Genomic DNA, 20,332 nt, shown 5'->3' on the forward strand with positions numbered 1-20,332 from the left:
CAAAACATTGTGCAAGTGAAAAGCGCCCTCTTTGTCAATTAGAAAATATTGTTGTGAAGTATTCATTTGTTTGCAGCAGCAACAGTTTGATTTCAATTGTGCACGCAGGAAATCGAACTAGATTTTAAATTGGAATAAGCAAAAATATAACAGCTGTTGTAACAAATTTTAATTTTGTATAAACCTTGGTAACAGGTTGAAAATGAAATGACATAATTTACTTGATTCACAAGTACATCTATACTTAATTTGTCACCATCGTTCGGTTCGTTTGTTGTTGTTGTTTTTCTCTTCTTTTTTTTTTTATTTTAAAACAATTTTAGCAATAATTGACAAAAACCCGATTTCCTATATTTTTAAAATTGTTTTTAATGTGTGTGTTTTGTCTACAGGGGTGAGTAAGTAAATATAAAATTATTAAAACAGAAATAATGTATATAGACCAATAAATTAGACCCAAGGGAACCGACTCATATTACCCCGTGGATGACGCACACCGACATCGCCTGGTAAATAATTACATTGTACATCAGAGAAACTAAATTCAATACCAGGGATCGATACACGTGTATGTGCTATGCACGACTGATATTCAGACGACAAATCTTTGGATACCGGGTAGAAAATGATGAATATCTCCCGTAATTGTTTGATTCTAAAGAGGCCAATTTCAAGGCTTGCACTTGAATATATGTGTTGAAAGAATATGATAGTCGTTAGCTTGCGTATTGAGAAAGAACCGTGCGTTTTGAACTAAAAAACTGACAAAAATTCTGATTTTATATGTGCCGACTAAAAAGAAAATGACAGCTGCCCTCATTCATAAACACTCGGGTCACGGAAGATACACGGTTCTATAGCGCAGCGTAGGCCACTGGTAGAGGCAGTCTAAAAGCACATGACGTCATGACGTACACCATGCTCACTGACATCTACAGAGGTTACTCACCAGGCTATTGTCAAAAGCCTTAGTCGGATGTCCTTCGGCCCATTATGCGTCTCAAAACTATTAAACAGGTTGGAACAAAATGGCCATGCGTGGCTGTGGATTCAACCTACCATCATGGCGATTTTTGCAATGAAGATATCGGGGCGATGACACTGTGTGTGTGACGCTATGGTATATCCGCCATGGATACCAAAATTCTGTCGGTCGGACATCCGGGCTATCTCTAGTCTTGGGCCCAAACTGCATGTGGCTCACGGTTTGTTATGAACAACAGAAACCGACTGTGAAGGAGGCTACATAGCGATGTTGTTGGAGTGATATTCAATTTTGGAAAAAACAACACTCGACCATGGAATTTAATTTTAAGTTTGTCAGTATATAAACGGTAAATCAAGTAAGTTTCTTCCACTCTGAAGACTTAGAAACGCTTGTGTGATTCCACTGACTATTTGCGGTCGAAATTTACATAACACCAATGACAGAAATCATCAACAAAAATCAAATCAGGGACTTATTTTCACTCGAACATCATCAACCGGAAGTGACGTGACACGGACCGACAGAATAGTGTTTATTCGCAAGCCTGATCTACCGATGTTCTTTAACCATCGTTAGTCCTAGGTTTTTTCACCCAGCATATAACGCTTTTGTTTACACCCAAATGACTAAATCGTAGATCCATCTTTGGCACACATGTTGGTGATAAATATGTTAAACCAGTCCCTTATCCAGGCAAAGGCCGACCATCAAAGCTGACCATAACGGGGAGAAGCCAACCATATGTTTCTACCATAAAATTCAAACTTGATAGGTAGGTTAATTTCCTTTCATTTCATTGGGAAATATTTAAAATTTGGGTGGAATCAGGCTTTGAGAAAGATTTCTTAAAATTGATCAAACTTGCTCGAATAATCGGTGGCTAACTTGAGTACATGCACAGCTTGCACAGTAGTAACTGTTAAATTAATATCAATTGAACTCAAAATAAAATACATATTCAATTAACTCATTTAATTTTCCTACAATGCCTTATATTAGCAGTATGCTTCAACTATATTTATATATAAACTATATTTATACATACGCACTTAACCAGCTCCGCGCTGCCATAACAGCTTATAGATATGAAGTCTAGAAGTTTTCTTCGACACAGCAGGTGGTCTTCCTGTACATTTGAATGCAAAGGCGGCAAAGAACTAAACACCAGACTGTGCAGCAAAATTGTCTATTTTGTTTAACTTTGTGATATTATTGAAACGTTTCCGTCGATAGTTTCAAAATGTTGTTTTTGATAACATATTACAAATTATAAAAATTAATACTTAAATTTGATGATATTTATCTAAAGATTTCCTATCCATGTCAATGGCATGATGATTTGGTCACGCTTGCTGGTATTGGTATGTCGTGTCCGTGGGTCACGTGCGTATTTATAAATATAGTCGAAGGTAGCTGATTACAACAAGATAATGAGAACGTGCTAACTTGTGTATTATGGCCATTAATCCCATCATCCTATTGCTAATGTCAATTCAGATGTAGATGGAATGCCAAGCAAGTTAACCCAGTTATGATTGAGTCTTCGGTGTCTGCGTACCGCGTATGTATAAGTATTATATTATTTTGTCCCTTAGCATCATCACATTCGATATTCCAGCTGTTGCCTGAACTGATTAATTAAACATGCTCCAAATATTTTACATTTATGAGTCTTATTAAAATCTCATCATCGACATAATACGCTGTGCCTCCCAACGCATTATATACCGTGAGTCAAACGAAGTAGTATCAACAGATTAATTATACTGACAAAATCAGGTTATTAAATGGGTGTAAATGATATATATTGGTGTTTATCAGTAGGTGAAAGGAATGTCTGTGCAAATTTGTTACTACATTGAGCGTCGATCTCGTGATTGTAATTTTCATGCCAATGGTAAATAAATCTTATTTTGATAACTTTGAAGACACACATGACAACTTTCATTGGTGTTCATCAGTATGTTTTGTAAATAAAAGAAATAACAAGAATATTAAAAGGTCGTCCGCAAATTTACCGGCATGTACCTGTCAGTCTCACTCTGACGCACTCCTTTCTTTCAAAGAACTGAGATTTTATTGAATTCACGAACTATCAATTTTACTGCTATAGAAAGACCGTGTCCCTGGAAAGTGTGATACAAATGAAAAGATAGCGATTTCAATTAGTTTAATTTAATAACTCGATGTATGTATTAGTGCTAACTAATGAATCAAATTAGACCATTAAATATATCAAACCGTGTTTAGCAAGTGTGATTTGATGACGGGCGTGTTTTTCACGAAGCGTCTTTAAACTCACTACATTATTACTCTATCTCCCTCTTTTTTCCTCCCCACTGTCTCTTCCTCCTCGCTCACTTAGTGTTTCTTTTGGAGACATACATTACACATTCACAATACACTGAAATGTATTACAATAAATAATGCAAAGGCTAGAGCCAGAGAATAGAATCGCAACCAGAAACTGTTTTCTTTATAATGAAGAGGACATCACAAGGTAAAATATAGACAAAATAATGTGAAGTAGAGCAAAATACATGTTTCCATACCAGCCGTTACTACTGTCAACGTCTCCTCTGAAACAAATGACCATTTAATGTGTCAAGTATTAAGCGAGGGAACCCAAACGTCAACAGATATTGCAAGCTTATAGATACGCGTCAAAATTAATCTGTTGACATAAGCCACAAAATTACAGAAATACAAAACAAAACACTTGTTTGTAGTAATATGTTTTGTTTAGTTTTCTCTCGCCTTGAAGTGCGCTTGGATATGATGTTAATCTCAGTTGGCTACTTTAAACAGCAATCTTAAATCGATACCAGTACATGCTCGAAACTCTTAATATTTTCGAAAGCAATTAAGAATTGCAATTTGAGACGCGCTGAATAAATATTGGCGAGTTATTCATACTAAATCTGCCCTAGTTGTTCATGTATTACATCCAAGTATTTGAAGCAAAATTATATCAAGTTTAAAATGTTCCGCCCACTTAATCCTGCAGGTAGTATTACCTCCATGTTGATGGCGCAGTACTTGGCGTATGAGGACAGTAGGAATCTAAGTAGTGATCATGTATTGTGTGTTGGGCTGAATTACATAGACAACGTATTTAGGTGGCGATGAACGCTCATCGGTGAAAAGACCTTCTAACTAGAGAGCCGTTAGGTGGCTGCAATCTAGTCTATGTAAATCTGTAAAAGGTTGCCGTTAAAAGAAAAAAGAACTTCTTGTTGTTAAGCAACTCATATACAGAGCAGCCTGTCTGCATGCAGAACTGGTGGTGTTCCGGAAAAGTAAATCCATAAAATCAACCTGTGGAGTATTTTTCATTGGAATATTAGTTTGATTGCCTGCAACAATAGCAGCGATGAGCTGAAATGTAACAGTTTTCACACTTCTCCTGTAAGTGTGTGTGACAGACGATACATTACTACTGGTGCTATTGTGGACCTTTACTGACCAACATTGCGATGGGGAATGATGGGGATGGAAATTGCCCAGGAGTAGGTGAAGTAGGCTACTATGAACCTGGAGGTAAGTGACGCTATTAAATGTTGATTTAATATCGTCATACGATAATAAATACGCTTAACGTTTTAGATAATGATAACAATTAGTGAGTGTAACAGGTCAAATAAGAATAGGATGGTTACTGAATTGCTTTACTAGTACTAATATTTAATTAATAACATGGAGCAATATCAACTATTTTGCGTTAATATTGTGAGTGTGTTTAGGCAATGCATAATATTCAGTTACACATACGCAAATATCCTTTACTTTTTTGATGACATACTCAGTTTTAAGTCAAACGGTAATGAAAAAATGAGAGACGGCCTTTTATGCTGAATACGAGTCTTAAGGGATGAAATGATGTTTAATTAATCTAAAGTAAACTTTTTAATGCTGTTAACTTCTCAATGAAGCAAAAAAATGATTTGATTGGTTTTATAAGTGGATACGAGACAGTATCGGATACAAAGTAGTATTGCCATAATGGACCTGAATGACTTACTCAGTTGTAAGCCAAACGGTTATGAAAAAATTGACAGACGCCCTTATGATGCTAAATACGAGTCTTAAGGGAGGAAAGGGTGTGAATTAATCTAAAGTAAACTTTCTTAATGATGTTAACGTCTCAATAATACAAAAATGATTTGATTAGTTTTATATAATCATATAAGAGACAGTCGACAGAAAAGAGCCTTGGGTGCGTTCTCTGTTGACCCTACGTGTAAACATGGCAGGAATAACCTATCAGTACTGCGAGTCCCCTTGCGTACTGTGCAGTCGTCGTTCTTGTTTTCTTCGCATCCCTTAATCAGCACTCGCAAACATCGGAACATAACAGAATTTGCTATAGTTAATGCCAGTCGAAGTATTTTGGATACTATTTTGAAAGGACAATAGAAGACGCCAGTTCCATAACCATATCAACGTTCGCTCGAGGACATTGTTTAACAATTTTTTACAAAGTAGTATAAATATGCTTGAAACTATTCCAGAATTTCAAAAGCTCATGTGGTTATTGAGTTATTGACAAAAAGTTTAAATTTGCTACATTTTTGTACTCAATTAATCAAGAAAAAAAATATTATATATTATATGAAAATGTAATTGCAAATTGTATGTATGTACCACTCATGTTATAGTTTTAAAAAATCATTGAGTCAAACACGTACGGACAAACGTAAGATGGGTCAAAAGTATCTATTCTCTATTAATAATCAAGTCCGTCACATAGGATACGTTTGAATCAGGACTAAAGCTTAAACCGTTTCATCAGCTTATACCATTAGCCCATATTGTACCAATAGCTAGTTTACTGTTTGCTCGCCAGCGTTAAAATATTGTGGCCTTTTTAAAGTGGATGATCATTCAAGTTTTGCTTTGTGTCTTTTATTAGTTGCTATTGTACCTGCGATATGGCTCAAATTTACGTTTACGCCTCGGGTAGCTAACAACAATGTTACACTATATCTTTACCCAAGGCGTTTGCAATTTACATCTCTCAATCAATGAACAGTAACCTAAGTATATATATACAGTCCGCAACTTATAAGTTCCCCCCTAAATCTTTTTTTATAAATCAAAAAATATTTGACAAAATGAAAAGGTATGGGTAGCCGTATTTGGTTTACACATATTACAGCGTCACAATGGTTCATTATGTAAAAAAATATACCGTTTTAAACGGTGTTAAAAGTTGCATCTGAGTCCATAGGAGTCAGCTCTCAAACAATACAGTAGGCCAGGTCTATTCATGTGTTTGTTACAGAAAACCTGACTGCTATGGACTCAGGTGCAACTTTTAAAACGGCCTCTTTTCTTAATACACAATTATCCATTGTGACTGAACGCAATGCATAATGACGTGTGACGCTATAAATTGGTCCAAATGTGTAAAACAAATAGGGCTATACATATCTTTTTACATTGTTACATTTCGTAAAATGTGTTTTGACTTATTTTAAAAAGTATTAGGGGGAACTTATAAGTTGTGAACCGTGTATTTCAAACCCTGGATTGAATTGTAAGGTTTAATGCAAGTTACAATTGAGATAATTTTATCTTATAAACATAAGGTAAAAAGTCTACTATACTTACATTGATAAGTCTAGCCAACATAATATCTTAACTAAAACTATATAAACATAACAATCTCTCATGGCAACATCAATGTCAAAGTGAGGCATCATTTATATAATTCAATAATAACATACTGCCGTCAGCACGGGTGTCAATGTTAGAATGTATTTAATGCATATGTTATTCAGTATTATTCAAATATTTATAAGTCCGTTGTATGTTTGTAAACATAGCAATCAAATGTCACATAGCGAGTGATATGAGTTATGGTTTAGTGATGGCAGCTTCTTTAAAGTAATATTTTGCCGAAGTTTTTATGTTGTTAATCTAAACGAGTATTTCATTGGCAAATGATTTGTGATGGGGTTTTGGATGGGTTGTGAGATAATACAGGATCCTAGAATAGGAGATAAGATTGGTTTGTTTCAATATGGAGAATTGAATAAATCATGATATGCTATGTAGCAACTGGTGTTGTGGATCAGAAACCTAGATACCTATAATATAACTAGAAAAAACCCAGAAAGATTAATATGTGATGCGATCAAGCAAAATCAGTCGGAACTCGGAAATATTGATTTTGAGATATAGCGATACAAAGGAAATATTTCCTTTTGTTTCCTCTTGTTTTGGAAACCCTTTAATTGCTCATATCTTTGGAACTGGTTGTTCAATTTCATTGGGGCTTTCTGTAAAATGCAGCTTTGTAAATGTTTTTCACTAACCTGTAAGAAACTGAAAATTTAATATTTCCGAGTTCCGACTGATTTTGCTTGATTGCATCACATATGTGGGTTTGGGAACATGCACAAAATGCGATACAAGAATGGACAAGAATAAGCAAATCATGGAGGTGGATGACTGTTAGTAAAGTTAGTAAATACTAACCTTCAACCATTATCAAAGTCACCATCAACATTTAGGTACCAGTCAGTACTAACCATCAACCATTATCAAAGTCACCATCAACATTTAGGTACCAGTCAGTTCAATAATACTGGATTAAGTTGATCCTTTTACTAAAAACGTATTCAAGGACTTGCTTGTCAGAAGCGAGATATTGTTGTTTGCTTTAATTAAGGTTAGCCGAGAGTTTTTCATGCGCTTGATTTCAGAGGGCGTAAGTTCATAACAGAAACAGCCATGCAGAAAATGAACAAGCGTACCGGGACGTAGGCCTACTTACAATAGAATATCGATCCACGGTCAAGACATGAAAAGGCTATGAAACTTGGCTTAGCTCGTGCCCGGAGCTCGGATGCCGGGGGGTGGCACAAGCCGTTTTCGGCAATTTTCACAAGGATTTTATAAATTTTAAAATTGATTGGGGCACTTCGTCAAGCTACGCCCTGGAAAATGTGTTGATTTTGAATTTATAGCCTTGATATCTTTGATGAAATCAATGCTGCTATTCCCCTGATTACAATGTAAGGGTAGGCAACAACAACAATATCAAAAAGCAATTATTTGTACATCGAATTTGGGATGAAAATCAACAAAACAGACTTAGCAGGCCTACAAATTTCTGAATTATATAAAGTGAAAAACAATCAATCACGATTCACTGCACTCAGCGAATCAATCAAATAAAACTAAAAAGAAAGGAGCAAGAAAGAATAAAGAAATAGTGAAAAGAGAAAGAAAGAGAGAGAAAGAAAATGAAAAAAAAGAAAGAAAAGAAAGGAAAAAAAGAAATGAAAAAAGGGAGAAAGAAAAGAGGAAAGAAAGGAAGTAAAAATGAGAAAAGAGAAAAAAAGAAAGAAAATTCAGCCACACGATTCATACTAGATTCCCAGTCCAACACTCTATCCACTCGGCCATAGATCAGCTTACGCAATTGACTGTTCTCAAAGCGGATGATATAACTATAATTGGATGCAAATATACATGATTACAATCGCGTCCGCATTATGGCTCTTAGAATAAACACGCATGTCGGCGCTGAAATTTTGAACGAACTGATGGAGGAAAACCTCGTTTTTTGCAAAACTAGCTTCAATTTGGAGTGAAAATCAAATGGAATAGCAATTGGCAGAATGTTGAGAAATAATGTAGGTATTCAGATGTCTAAATTAACGTATCGTAATCAAGATATCGATAATTTCACAAACCAGCTTTTTCTCAAGCAAATTCTCCAAAATTTTCCCCCAAAACTGGCTTTTAAAATTTAATCGGTACTGTATTTGGTTCTTCCCCATGGCAACATTATTTCTTTGATCGATTTGTAATACAATACGAAAAAGAAGAAAACAATCGCTCGGTGTGGATTTATACGGAGCGCACATTTGAAAAAAACCTCATGGAACGTGTTTTTGATCTTGTGAACATGGTGGGTAAAAATGCTTTAAACGAAGGATTTTCAAATTTATTCTAATAATTTGTATATAACACACACAAAAATGTTAAGCTACATCCAATGCACCAACATTTCACTCGCTGCGATATTTGATTACTGAGAAAACTCTGTTTTAGAGAACAACTTTATACGTCTTTTATACGTTTTTTATACGTCTCTTTGTGTAACCTTAAAGCCATGACTTCGTTGATGTTATTGACGCAGGATATTATTTATGACCTGATATATCGCGCGCTTCTTATGTCCAATGTTTTTAGGTTTTGGGCCTTGGACTTATTTGGCCTTGCTACTTATTTGTTAAGTTGCTAAACAACTTAACAAACACAATAATTGTCTCAAATTTATTTATATAGCAATAATCTTTTGACAGTTACAAAACGTACACTTATCTCGCATGACATGAAAGGGCAGCTGGCTTCATACACGAAAAGCATAATTCATACCACTTGCTAAGTGGATTTTGATTGCCATGTTTACAAATCTAAACAAGATTTATAAATACTTTATTATAGGTAGTTAAACACGTATTAATAATACTCAACTTGCGCTTACAAAATCACATGAAGGTCATTGAATGTCATATATATAAGACTATAAATTACATGTAAATTTCATGAAGCATGATCATTGGACAAGCAAATTAAAAGTTGCTCATACAGGGGCAAAGAATTCTGATCATCATTCTCGAATTTGACAGTGAACGATGCTGTGTCTTTGTATAATACTTTTACCAATAGTTCAATACAATACAATACAACACAACACAACACAATACAATACAATACAATACAATACAATACAATACAATACAATACAATACATACAATACAATACAATACAATACAATACAAGCAATGGAATAGAACAGATATTTGATCGAATAACTGGGTTTTTTTACCGTTAGCTTGGAAAGTAAACTTATTGTTATTCCTTAAATTTCATTTTTTTTAATTGTGTGACCAGTTTAAAATTCACCTCAACGCCAATCTAATTGTGTCTATTTTTTACTCTCGTCTTTATGTTTACCTACACAAATAAGTCAATGGCCCAAAACATGAGAACATCAAACATAAGAAGATTGTTGATAAATAAATTTGAGAAAACTGTGTTTGTTAAGTTGTGTTTGTTTTCTTGAAATTTGTGGATGTAAGTAAAATATCTTCACTCAACACGCTGTGTATTGTATTACGATCAAGTTATTTATCTATGATTATAGAAATATGATACATTATGATGTGTTTCGCCGAGTTTCAATAATGTTGGATTCATGGTACAAGTATTCTTTGAGATCTCGGATCGTATAAGAACCTCTGTATTGAGAAGACACAAACAACAAAAAATAAATGTGTGCTTTATCTGCAACAAAAGCATTATACTGAAATGAGAAATACAAGCAAAAATTTGATTAAAATAGGACGAAAGTTTCAGCATTTATCATGTAAATGGGTGTTACTTTTGCCTTTAGATAAAAAAAATAACAATATACAAAAAGAGAATAAAACGTTTATTTATCAATAATGATCCCAGCTTAATTAATATAAAATTGATGATACAGAGTCTGATGAGCCAACTGCTTCATAATCCCCTAAAACCTAGACTTATCATATAGGTTAAGGTGTGATACTGTTAAAAACCATCAAGTACATGTTCATTAAAATTTCACTCCTTTCATTTGTTACGCGTAGCAACTTGCCTGTAAAATGCATCATTCTAATTACTTGGGATTAACACTTTTCTTTAACGAGTTATGTTTACGGTAACCTCTTTATCAACGTGTTTTATCACGTCTTTTTCTATTACTTCATTCTCTATTTACTATAATGACGCTGGGAAGCACATTAACAAGATTGAAATACCTGCTTTCAGCTCCAGTAGTTGCAGTTCATTTCAATAGTAATCCGAAGGGGATTAACAAGTTCTCTCCTTTTCATGCAAAACACTTTTTTGTAGGTGTCTGGAATACACAGTAGTGTCGGTGTATATTTTTCCCTTCCTATAGGCATCAGACACAGAAAGTAATAGACTTACACATTAGTGAGGAAAGCCCGCTGCGCTGCTATAGCCGAAAAATAAACACTTCTTGAGTAGCAGCTTTCTCTTTTTAGTGAAGTACATAGCCATCTGTACATTTATAATTTACAATGTTTTGTTATTATTAGTATTACATGCCATTAAGGGGCCTGGGCGATGTATGACAATACGACGAGGAACTATTTGCTTGTGGGCCATCTGAACAGGCTGCTTTAAAGTCACTGAAAGTTGTAAGGCAAAAAAAAAAGTATATTCGGGGCTTTTTATGCTTTGAAATGGCATTTGCTCTCATAAAAGTACACCTTTGTTGAACTATTACCAAAACTATCTGCACGGCATCGTTTTTAGTAAATATTTGCCCTGTCTAGTTGTAGCTTCGATGGTGCACTTCCATTTTAAGGTATTCACGGTTCAATGTATTTGCATTAAAACAAAAAAGTCTTAGGTCAACCCATGTTGATTTTTGATCATTTGGCATCTAAATCATCTAGTTTCATCTGGTATTGTTTTCGTTTAACTTAACTAAAAGAGTTCTGTATATGAGAAAATTCCGGACAAAATTAGCCATTTTCAATTGAAAACTGTGTAATTAGACATTGAACCTTAGAGTCAACGATTGACACTTCTCCTTATCACCAACTCGTTGACTAAAGCCATTCATTCAACGCGAAGTATTAAGTGCCAACTATTCACCTAATATCGTACAGAATGTTCTAATATTCAAGAGGCTGGGCCTAATGCTTAACCTTTAAATGAGCTTGTAACATTAGCCCATTTGGACCAATAACAAGTTTACAACTTCCCCGCCAGCATTCAACTAACTTGGAGATGGAAGTGGATGCTGATTCATGGATTATTGATTAGTTAGAGATTATGAAGATATGACTCCAATTTTCAATATGACACGGCCCAGGGCAGCTAACAACTCAGTTCTGAAAACAATCTACTTTGAATTGGATCTTATTATTACAACACTATCAATGTAAGGCATCATCTATTTAAATTAATAATAACATACTTCAGCAAATGTATCAACTTTAGAATGTAATTCATATGGTATTCAGTATTATTCAAAAATTTATAAATCCAGTGTAGGTTTGTAAACATAGCAATCAACATAGCGAGTTATGTGAGTTCTGTTTTCGTTAAAGAGGATCTTCAAAGAGGTGTAAATATCATCATGCCATTTTAAAATTTGTGTGTTACTAAGCTAACAGGTATTTCATTGAGTAGCGAGATATTACAGGATCTTAGAATTCAAAGAATTTCGAGGTTATAACAGTCATAGAAAAACACATGAGATAAAGGTTGAGCATTGATCATCTCATATCAGTGATTGAACAAATTGCTAATAACATACTGCTAATATAATGAACAGGACATGGGCGGAACCAAGGGATTGGCACGGGTCCCGCTCCTATAAACAGAGCAAATGAGAGGGCACAAAGAAAACATCTCGACCCTCACCCCATCGTTCCCTAGGAAGCGGGCCCCTCCGTTTTTTCACAAAAATGACTGCTGAAAAAAACCCATGAAGATTGGAGGAATCCTGCAACTTGCATATGTTATGACAAACTAATTTTGCAGAAAAGTTATCGTAAGCGTTTAAAAAGTTATCGAGTTTTATAGTGGTAAAACACATCCAATTTTGGGCGACAAGTTGCGATAAGTCACCTGCTTTACCATTGAAAAGTACAGGAAAACCAGCCTCTGCTGGAGGTCAACTCTCCAGACTTACAGGCTTCCAGCCAACATGGCAACCTCCAGTTCTCTCTATCAAGAATTTATAAATTCGTATTTATAGAACACAGGACTGAAAACTAGACCATCCTATTTATCTAAAACCTGATGAATAGGATCCTTTGTCCCATGTTATAAGTTTATTACACGCAAGTTTTGAGCAAGATTAATTTGCCTATCCACCCATCCATGCTTCATCAAAATGTCAGTGTAGCGTATAGTCTTATTAAAAGTGAACATTTAATAACAGCGCAAACGCTTTCAGCGTTTTTGTCAACATAAGTAGAATGAATGATTTATTCATGTGTTTGGGTACCAATAAATCTATTGTTAATCTATTTTAGATCTGTAAACATGGCAATCTAAATCCACTTACCAAGTAGTATGACTTATGCTTTTCATGATGAAATGAGCGGCCCTTGCTTGTCACGATTTACGTACTATAGTTTTGTAACTGTCAAAAGATGACACGATTGCTAAATGACTTGAGAAAAGTATGTTTGCTATCTTGAAATGTTAGGAGGTAAATAAGAAATCGTCATTAGTGAATACCATCGTCATTTTTTGTTTGTCTTTCATGATATTTTATTGCCCATTTATTTGCCCATTTCTGTGAAAAGATTTTGATTTTCTGTGTATCTAACAGTGTACTTAGGTTATATCTTTAAATGCGCTTTTATAAAATAAATACGCAGGTGATCCATGGGCACGACATGCCAATACCAGCAAGCGGGACCAAATCCTCATGCATTGACCTTTATACAGAAAGGGATAGGAATTCTGTGATAAATATCATCAAATTTAAGTATTAATTAAATTGCAAAATTATTACACAGCAATTCTGAATTTGTAATATGCAATCAAATTTATCAACATTTTGAAAGTATTTGACGACGGAAAAAATATTCAACGACGGAAACGTTTACACCATAATCACAAAGTTGAACAAAATAGACAATTTCGCTGCACAGCAGTCTCATATTGTTCCGCCTTTGCATTCAAATGTATAGAAAGGCCACTCGCTATGTAGAAGGTCACTTCGAGACTTTCTGTCTATAAGCTGTTATGGCAGCGCGGAGGTGGTCACGTGCGCATTTATATCTTCAATCTGGCATTTTCACCAATGTATCTACCTTTGACATACCCAGTCTGATCAGGATCAATTGATGATAAAACATTTAAAAGCCTTTTTGCTAACACCTTTGTGGCAATCTTATAATCTACATTGACAAATGTTATAGGTCTCCTCTTGCTAAAACCACAGTCATACAATCGCAGTTGACATCCAATAATATGAAATGCTGTACATCTTGCACTTCATAAGTATGTCCAATATTTTCTACATTTGGACATAATCTTTCGAAAAGTGTATATATTCATGGACGTACATATACTTTGAGACCTCGAATCGTATATGAAACTCGATAAAAAGCATATAGTCTGCTCTGCTTATCATGCAAACAAAGACATTCTACTAAAAATGATAAATACAAGCTAAAAAGCATTAAAGCTCAAAGACATAATACAGAAACAAGTGTGACTTGACCATTTGATAAGTATGCGAACAAAATATAAAATAATGTGTTTATTCAACAATAATGCTCCACCCTAATAAATACAACCTGGTAGAATGATGAGCACACAGCATAGACTCATCAAATATATGAAGGTGTGATACTGATAAAACAATTCACTACCCATAAAGCACACCTTCATTAAAATTGCATTCATTTGTTACTCGTAACAACGTACCTGTAAAATGTATCATTCAAATTACTTGGGATTATCACGTGTCTTTAACGAGTTATATCTACTCCAGTAACTATTTGACCAACGTGTTTTTAGCACGTCTGTTTCTGTTTAGTTCATTACTATGATTACGCTGGGAAGCACATTCACAAGATTGAAATACCTGTTTTCAGCTCCAGTAGCTTCGGTTCATTTCAACAGCAATGGGGTTGACAAGTTCCCGTCTATTTCATGCTAAGCACTTTGTTGTAGGTGTCTGGAATACGTTGGCGTATATTCTTTTCCACCCTTTCGGCATCATACATAGAACGTACGACAATGTTCACCACGTTCACATCAGCGGAGAAAGCCCGCTGCTGTTAATATTATAACCAAGAAATAATCACATCTTGAGCAGACCTTTCTTTTTCATAAAGTACGGCTGTACATTTTGAATATTTTGTTGTTGTTGTTGTTGTTGTTGTTATTATTATTATTATTATTATTATTATTATTATTATTATTATTATTATTATTATTATTATTATTATTATTATTATTATTATTATTATTATTATTATTATTATTATTATTATTATTATTATTATTATTATTATTATTATTATTATTATTATTATTATTGTTGTTGTTGTTGTTGTTGTTGTTGTTGTTGTTGTTGTTGTTGTTGTTGTTGTTGTTGTTGTTGTTGTTGTTGTTGTTATTATTATTATTATCATTATCATCATCATCATCATCATCACCATCATAACGCGGATAGCGCCTTAACGTAAAAAAAAAACAAGTGGAAAAATCATTGGTTATATATATTCGTCATCCTAAATTTTCATCTGTTTTAACCAGTCGACAGCACAATAGAGCTTGGTGCCATTGTGCTATTGACTGGTCAATAGAGGTTATCCGTGTTCTATAAGCTGCATATCCTATCAACGACTGCTATACCTTGTTTAGGACTTTCAAAAGAAGTCCCTGCATGTGCAACCATCAATGTTTCAAAACAGCCCGCCAAAGTCGTGCATTGAATTGGTTTGAATGAGGAATGCTACGGGAATCAGCGCCATTTGTTAGAAGTCATGCACACATGAGTGAAGTGGATAATCTCTATGGTTAAAATGGAAAAGATTAGGATGGCGAGTATATATGACAAGTGATTTTTTTACTAGTCTTTCTGCTACGGTTTTTAAGGCACTGTCCGCGAAACGTTATTGTTATTATTGTTTTGTCTTTTATTGACTAAAAGTTTTAAACAGCCTGAAAAAATCCATCAAATGCATTTTCGTATTAAAACCCGAGGTTTCACTTGTAATAAAAAATGAAAGTAATTTTTCATGTCTCAAATGAAAAACACACAATTATATAAGTCTCTTCTTGGGAGTGGACAAACTTTAGAACTATATCCAAGTCGATCGTATAGTAAGTATACAAAGGCTGACCTTTTGCCAACATTAGTGTGTTTATATGAATAGAAATCGCCTCACATACTGGCATTGAGAAACAAATAAGAAAATATGATTACATTAAAGGAGGGTGGTTCTGTTTCATCAAAAGCTAATCTAACTTGAAATGACCTAAAAGGTTTTTTTTAGTTATTGTGATTAGTTTTAATGTCGGGGTCAAATATGTGAATCTGATGGGGTAAAAATGAGTTTTTGGCTAATATAAAATCTTTTATAATAACGCGGGGACGAGGTTGTTGATAGGACCATCCTCCTTTAGCAAATAAAGACAGAAAAGAAAAAGAAACGAAATGCAAAGAAATGCTAAGAAAGGCAAGTATTTATTAAACACGCCTGAGAACACCACGCTTAGAGTCAATGTTACCTCTCCTTATCACCAACGTGTTGCCCGAAGCCATTCGAGCCAATCCGTCCGCTGTAATAAAGCTCAATCAATACGTATAACGGTATAGATGTTGCAAATCAGTAACCAAAAAGAATATGGGAAATCTGGTTTGCTATGCTGTCAGACATGTAGTCCGCGCTAATTAAATATATTTCACATTTTTACCAAAAATGTCACATTTCAACGAGTCGTTAAATAGAGCACGTTAGGATGCATGACCTCTCTACTAGTAGGAGATATGTTTAACGTTGGAATGAAATATGACTATGCATGTTATTTTGTTTCATGTGGCTTATACAGTGGCGTAGCGTCATAGGGGCACGATTTGAAAATTAATTTCCGCCATCGATTTGAAAATTAAGAAAATCCGGCTTGTGTGCCTTTACCCTATTAAATCAGGTCCGGTGCCACCAATTATGGTCGGTGCCCCCCCCCAGCATGATTCACGCCTCGCCACTGTGTGAATAGGAGGATGGACTTTTTTAAATACAAAATAAAAGCCCATGAGGAGTGACACACCTAGGTACTATAAAAGACAACCACGTGGCCCAATCGATCAACTGCTTGGATCAACTGATATCCAAGAATTACAATGCATGCAGCAAAACTGACTTGGTAAGCTTTAAAACGGGAACTCCATATTTACATCGACTGCACTGACTGCCCATGGAGGACAGAACTATATTTAAAATATTGGTTGTGCTCTTTAAATACCTCAATGGAATGACAACGGACTCTTATCTCAATGTTTGTCTTTACATCATCCAACCCGCATATGTTTCCGTTTAGCGTCAGGCACTTCTTTTGTTTGAGCATAACACCATCAGAACTTTTAAAAATAGGGCATTTTCCTTTTCAACTCCTCGAATCTGGAATGGTCTGCCTCTGGATATCAGACAATTTCTCATATTTTCTGCTTACAAGAGTTCTGTAAAACACATTTTTATCATGCCTAAGTATTGTTCTTGTTTTTCCATATGCATGCCTTGTTTTCTCATTTTTATTTTGGCTCTTGTAGCGCTGCGTTTCATTATGTGGAATGCTGTATAATCATTTTGCATGTAGGTGTGTGGCAATGTATGTAACGGTATGTTTGTGTGGTAGATGTGTGCTGATAGGGTGGGTAATCTGGATTTTATGTGACAGACAACAATACTGTGCCATTAAATACTGGTACGCTTTTAACGATTTTTATGCTATAATCGTTTACAAAATGTGCTAAATGTTTAAAGGTGAATAATTAATGTTTTTGAAAATGATAATGATCATTATATCAAAAGCAACGGAGTATTAAGGGTTTTTGGTACATTACAAAAAAAATCAGTCTTAGTTAACCAATCGTCGATGCCATCGCCGTTGATCTGCTCAAATCTGAGTACAGCATCGCCAGCTGCATGCTAAGTGTGAGGGGGCAAAGGCAAATTGTATCCCCATTATTTTTTGTCAATGTTTGGTCCCGTTTTAAGTCATTTTATGACATTTTACTCATTGCCTCCCCGATTTTCATCCGTGACAATGTCTTCCCACTGGCTAGGCCACTGTCTAAGCATTCGCAACCTTTCTGATATGTCTCCATTCGTGTCGGTTCGGCGCTTTGGATTAACAGCTGTAAATTGACAGTTAAGTTAAAGAAATAATCCTATCTGTCCACATGTGTCTCTGTCTTTCTCTGCTTCTTTTCCCTCAACTTTTCCAAACATAACAACTTTCCCAAAATTGACTCCTTCTAGCCTGGCCACACGTTTAAAAACTACAACTTCCCAGCAAATACAAAACGTTTTATATGAACGTTTAAATGTCGTGTTATATAATGGGTATAAAATGACTTAATAACCTAAAAAAGTCATTACTGGTTGAAATATTGACATAATATTTAGCAAATATGTTTGCTAAGTGGTTTATATTAACCATTATTCAGGAAATGCAAAATACAAAAGGAGGAACAAAAACCCAGGACAAAATCTGGACAAGATGCCCAAATAATACATTTTACAAGAACATTTTGACAAGAATTTCGAAATGTTGTTGAAAGTGTGTGTTCCATAGTTCCATATATAACGTAATAAAATATTTTCATGACAATAGCGTAGCCAGCGGGGGAGGGGGTGCGGGGGTGCAGGGGGACAGAGTGCCACCCCTGACATAAAAAGGGCAATGAGACCCTTTTCTACCAAAATTCAGCCCAATCATGGCCCAAATGTCATGTAAAATTCGAACATTGTAATTAAGATAAAGCCCATTCCATCCTGATAATGGGCAAAAATAGTGATTGCCAAATTTTTGTGTGATATGCGCGCACATCGTCCCAATAAAGCCTTTTTGGAAGCTCGAAGACATACAGGCTCTATGTAATGTATGATGCAACTGTAATTTTTTTCGTCTGTGCCCCTGAAATTTTATTTTGCCCCCCTGACCAAATAAGCTGGTTACGCCCCTGTATCATGACCATTTAAATGTTTTTAAAACGTTTAACCAAAACCAAAATCGGTTTGTAAAATGTTTTCAAAATATTTGTGTTTGTTGGATTGTTTCATCAAGGAGCTGAAGATTGAATTGCTTTCATTGGTCCTTTAGGCAGTCCATGGGATGCACAATTTACCGATGTTTCGCTTAAAAAGGAGGAAATTAATCATTTTAATGAAAAATTCTATTATTATAAAAATGCGTCTATCATGACACCTGTTACGTATGTCCCTTGTTATCATACAAAATATATTTGGATCTGTTCCAATGCCACTGTTGGAAACGTGACAATTGACAAAGAACCACTTAGCAACCCCATGGAATATCTTTTAAACTCGTTTTACTTACTACTTTTAAGTTAGAGAGACAGTTTAATAGAGAAATCCAACGGATTTTGAATGACAAAAAATTGTTTCAAAACATTTTAGACATGTATAAGTATTTGCCAAAATTTCTTTATACTAATATTGCGGTCAAAAACGTCAATACAATCCCCACCGCATTCGCGTAAATAAATAAGTAAATATTAGCCGCCCTCCTCGACTTCCATTTCCCCTTTCCATTTACGCTGACATCACCGCCAATATTATAAGGTATATGAATTTCTGCTAATACTTTAATATCATGTATGAGGTGTCTGCCTCTATAATTCCATATTGATGGCCTTGGCGGCGAGCGATTGATCGCTGAAATGTTTCATTCATACTGGGACCCAGTGCCTCATTAGCTGAATGCCAAGCAACATTTCCACTTTCACCTTGTCTTTTACATAATAGTTAACGAAAAACATAATTCTGAAAAAGAAACTCTCTCGTGTAATTTTACAGAAATTTTAAAATGCTTTTACCTGATTCCTCTCAGGAAGTGTGAAGCAAATTGGCAGTTTGTCATGGCTCAGCTGAAAACACATGTTTATATGAGTCTCCTCTTGGAGGAAAAATGTAGTAACATTCATATTTATCACATTATCAATAAAATGGAGATTTTAGAACAACAACGAGCAAGTAAAATAATAATGAGTAATTTGCTCTACGTTTGTGAAGATTATCATTCATCCAGGTAGTAAATAATATAATATACCCATTAATTCACCCATTATGATATGTTGCCCATATTTATACAAACAGACATTTCCTTCATGTACTGACATTCGAAAACAAATAAGAAAATGAAAGTATATTAAAAGAGGATGGTCCGATTTCATCACATACCAATTTCATCTCATCTGAAATGACATTGAAGTGAACTTTTATAAATATATTTCAATTCATTTTGTCATGCATGTTAGACTGACCCACAGTCTCAGTTCGGTCCCATCTCTGGATAATGTAACAATAATAATTACATAATAAGTCCTGTAACCTAGTTTTCTCAGTGCTAAAAACCCTCAAAAACCCATTCATCTTCCTCCACAAATCGATGCCACTGATTACACACACTGCCAAACCATGCAGCAATATAGAAACATACTCGTCCAGTGAGCGCTCACAACGAAGCCCGGCTATTCCGATGTCATATTATAACAAAAGGCATGCAAATTACCAACAGATTCGGAGGGTCCATGAGTTGGG

At 35.0% G+C, this 20,332-nt stretch overlaps 1 protein-coding gene across 1 annotated transcript in view; it reads left to right on the plus strand.

The window, feature by feature from the left end:
* Positions 1-4,464: 4,464 nt before the first annotated feature.
* LOC140150327 (PDF receptor-like) overlaps positions 4,465-20,332 on the plus strand; it is a 118,861-nt gene continuing 102,993 nt past the window's right edge. The window contains exon 1 of the mRNA XM_072172335.1: positions 4,465-4,528. Within this exon, the coding sequence (XP_072028436.1) occupies positions 4,465-4,528 (64 nt within the window). The remainder of the gene's footprint in view (positions 4,529-20,332) is intronic.

This window comes from Amphiura filiformis, chromosome 4, assembly GCF_039555335.1.
Source record: "Amphiura filiformis chromosome 4, Afil_fr2py, whole genome shotgun sequence".
Lineage (NCBI taxonomy): Eukaryota > Metazoa > Echinodermata > Ophiuroidea > Amphilepidida > Amphiuridae > Amphiura > Amphiura filiformis.